We start from the raw sequence: 2,623 nt of genomic DNA, 5'->3' as shown, positions 1-2,623 counted from the left end.
ACGTCTGAGCCGGCATGTCGTGCTTATTTGTGTCTCTCATGGTATGAGGTAGGCTATATAGCTCCAAGGGCAGTTGCCTAAGGACCCACACTGACAGCTCAATGTCACCGTTGTAACTTTTTGCCCCAGCCTGGCCTCGAACCTGTATATACCGAACATATATATATATATATATATATGCTTCTCTATTGATATCTCTCTCTCTCTCTTTTTCATATATTATATTTACTGTAACAGTAAATATAATATATATTTAATGTCACCGTTTCTGTCAGGAAATCAGAACATGAATAAGTTTTTATTTAGACGGACAGCTTGGAGAGCCGGACCCAAACAGAGCCTGACCCGAACAGTCTGACGCGAACAGAACCGGACCCAAACAGAGCCGGACCCGAACATCATGAGGCCCGTGAAATTGGACGTGACGTCGCCCCAAGACGAAGGAGCGCTAAGTCCAGCTGACGTCAGGCTGACGTGCTCAGAGACATGAGCCGGGCTTCAGCTGCGCCTAAACGCGCCTCTGACCGTGTCGTAAATCTGATCCTCCGGCCGGCGATGACTCTAATGGCGGCGTTTGCTTTTCCCAAACGAGCCGCCGCCTGAGATTCACGTGGAAGGCGAAATGAGCGCATGAACACCAGCTGGTGGTTTGCTTCGCTCCATCTGTCGAGTGCTGAAAGCAGCTGCAGCAAACACAGGCCTCAGCTGGCAGGTTAAAGGTGAAAGGTCATGAACCAGCCTGACTGTTTGGACAAGTTTAAGGAGAAAGCCTCTAATCTTTAGAAACAAGATGGCGGCAGGACTGAGGTTAGCAGAGCTGCTTCTGGATGACGACGTCCTCTTTTCTCACTCTGGAAGACATCCTGAAGTCACTTCCTGTTCTTCACCTCCAGCAGTGGGAACAGCCAGCTAAGAAGCTAGCTGCGCTAACCCTGAAGCACTAATCAGAAACATTAGTTCTGCTAATAACACAACTTAGCAGGAGCTAATGCTAAAGCGCTACATCAACACAGTTTTTATTCATAATAAGTAAATAAATGGAGAAATGACAATGAAAGCAATGACCAATGTAAAAGTGAAAGCTAATGCTACATCGCAATATAAACATGGTATTTATCACAAGCTAATGCTAAGCCGCTTAATCAATGCAGTAGTTAGCGGAAGCTAAAGCTAAGTCTACTGTCCATGTTTTATTTTAGACGTAGAACTTTATTCAGCTGAAGGTTTACAGAACATTAAAATTAAAACTTATCTGGAAACATTAATTTAGGGGAAGCAGTTAGCTTCCCCTAAATTAGTTGGAAGCAGTTAGCTTCCCCTAAATTAACCGCGCTGAGCGTTTTCAGAATGAGCAAACTGTGGATTAGCGCCAACAGTTGGTTTCCCCCAGTGTCTCAGAGTAACTGTGCTCCGTTATGTAAGAACGGATCGATTCATTGATCAGCTCAGTTCTGGGCTCACCGATCAATAAGTTGGATCAGTGGAGAAAGCTTCGGACGATTTAATTGGATCTAAATTGGCGTCATGATGTGTTAGTGGCTTTTTACTGGAGGACGAACCAGGTGAACATGTAGGATCAGACGTCCGGCTGGTGGAAGGAAAAGTCTTTTGCTAGTTTTAAAATAAATGACTTGGTTCTCAGCAGTGAAGTGATGAAAGGAGGATGTGGAAGCGTCTCCAGGTCTGAATCTGTTAGCTCTTGGTTTAGCGCTTTAGCGTGTTTTGCTAACGTTGAAAAAAATGTTTAGCTTCCACCGTTTCCTGTTTTCCTGAAGCACAAACTGTACAAGAAGGTGAGCAGTGGCACATTTTACCCTGTTGGGGGCGATATAACACGTTCCAACACACATGGCTTCCGTTAGCATTTAGCATTAGCTCCCGCTAACTGCCACGTTGACGTAGCAGAACTGATACTTTTCATCTCGTGTGGCTCACCACTGTCTAAAATATCCGGCTGACCTGTGTTTGAGGAGCAGCGCTCGCAGAACGCCGGGCCGGTCCTCCGCTCTGATCTGATCCGAGATGATCATGGTTTCCACCACCAGGTGGGCGATGCCGGGCAGAGTGTTCTGCTCCAGGTCCAGAAGGACGGCGCCTGGAAAGCAGACAGGAAGCAGTGACGGGACAGGTGAGCGCTAGCCAGAGCAGGAAGCAGGAAGCTTACCGTGCGTGATGGTGCGGCGGAGCTCCAGCAGGCTGCGGAACGACAGCGACGCCACGTGAGGTTTTCCCCAGCGGTCCGTTTCCTCCTCCACGTCCTCCTCAAACTTGATCCAACGCGCCCGCTCCTTCCAGCGCATCTCCTGGTCCTTGTCCACGATGAGCTCGTTGAGCTCCACAAACAGCTGCGGAGCAGAAACACCGGCGTTAGAGACGCGAAAACGCATCAGAGCTGCCCGAACGGCCGCGGACCTCGTGGGTCTTCTTATCCGCCGCTCGCTTCTTCTTCTTCAGGCTGGACAGCGGCGTGGAACTCATGCTGGACCGAGACATCTGGCAACGCGAGGATTTCTTCACCAGGTGGCGCCGAACGCCGGGGTTGTCCTCAAACCTGTGACCTGGAAAAGCAAAGCAAGTCAGAGAGGCGGAAAGACGCAGCGTCCTCAACGTGAAACAGCGTGAA

The 2,623-nt window shown here is 49.0% G+C and overlaps 1 protein-coding gene across 6 annotated transcripts in view; it reads right to left on the bottom strand.

Annotated features, from left to right (window-relative positions):
• Positions 1-2,623, bottom strand: part of slc4a3 (solute carrier family 4 member 3) — a 41,695-nt gene that overhangs the window by 20,263 nt on the left and 18,809 nt on the right. For all 6 annotated transcript variants that reach the window (XM_017302448.1, XM_017302446.1, XM_008404233.2 and 3 more), the window contains 3 exons: positions 2,413-2,558; positions 2,165-2,345; positions 1,960-2,095 (listed from right to left, as the gene is read on the bottom strand). In XM_017302448.1, the coding sequence (XP_017157937.1) occupies positions 1,960-2,095; positions 2,165-2,345; positions 2,413-2,558 (463 nt within the window). The remainder of the gene's footprint in view (positions 1-1,959; positions 2,096-2,164; positions 2,346-2,412; positions 2,559-2,623) is intronic.

The sequence above is a fragment of the Poecilia reticulata genome, linkage group LG2, assembly GCF_000633615.1.
Source record: "Poecilia reticulata strain Guanapo linkage group LG2, Guppy_female_1.0+MT, whole genome shotgun sequence".
Lineage (NCBI taxonomy): Eukaryota > Metazoa > Chordata > Actinopteri > Cyprinodontiformes > Poeciliidae > Poecilia > Poecilia reticulata.
The sequence above is the reverse complement of the archived record's forward strand: the minus strand, read 5'-3'. Positions and strand labels throughout refer to the sequence as shown.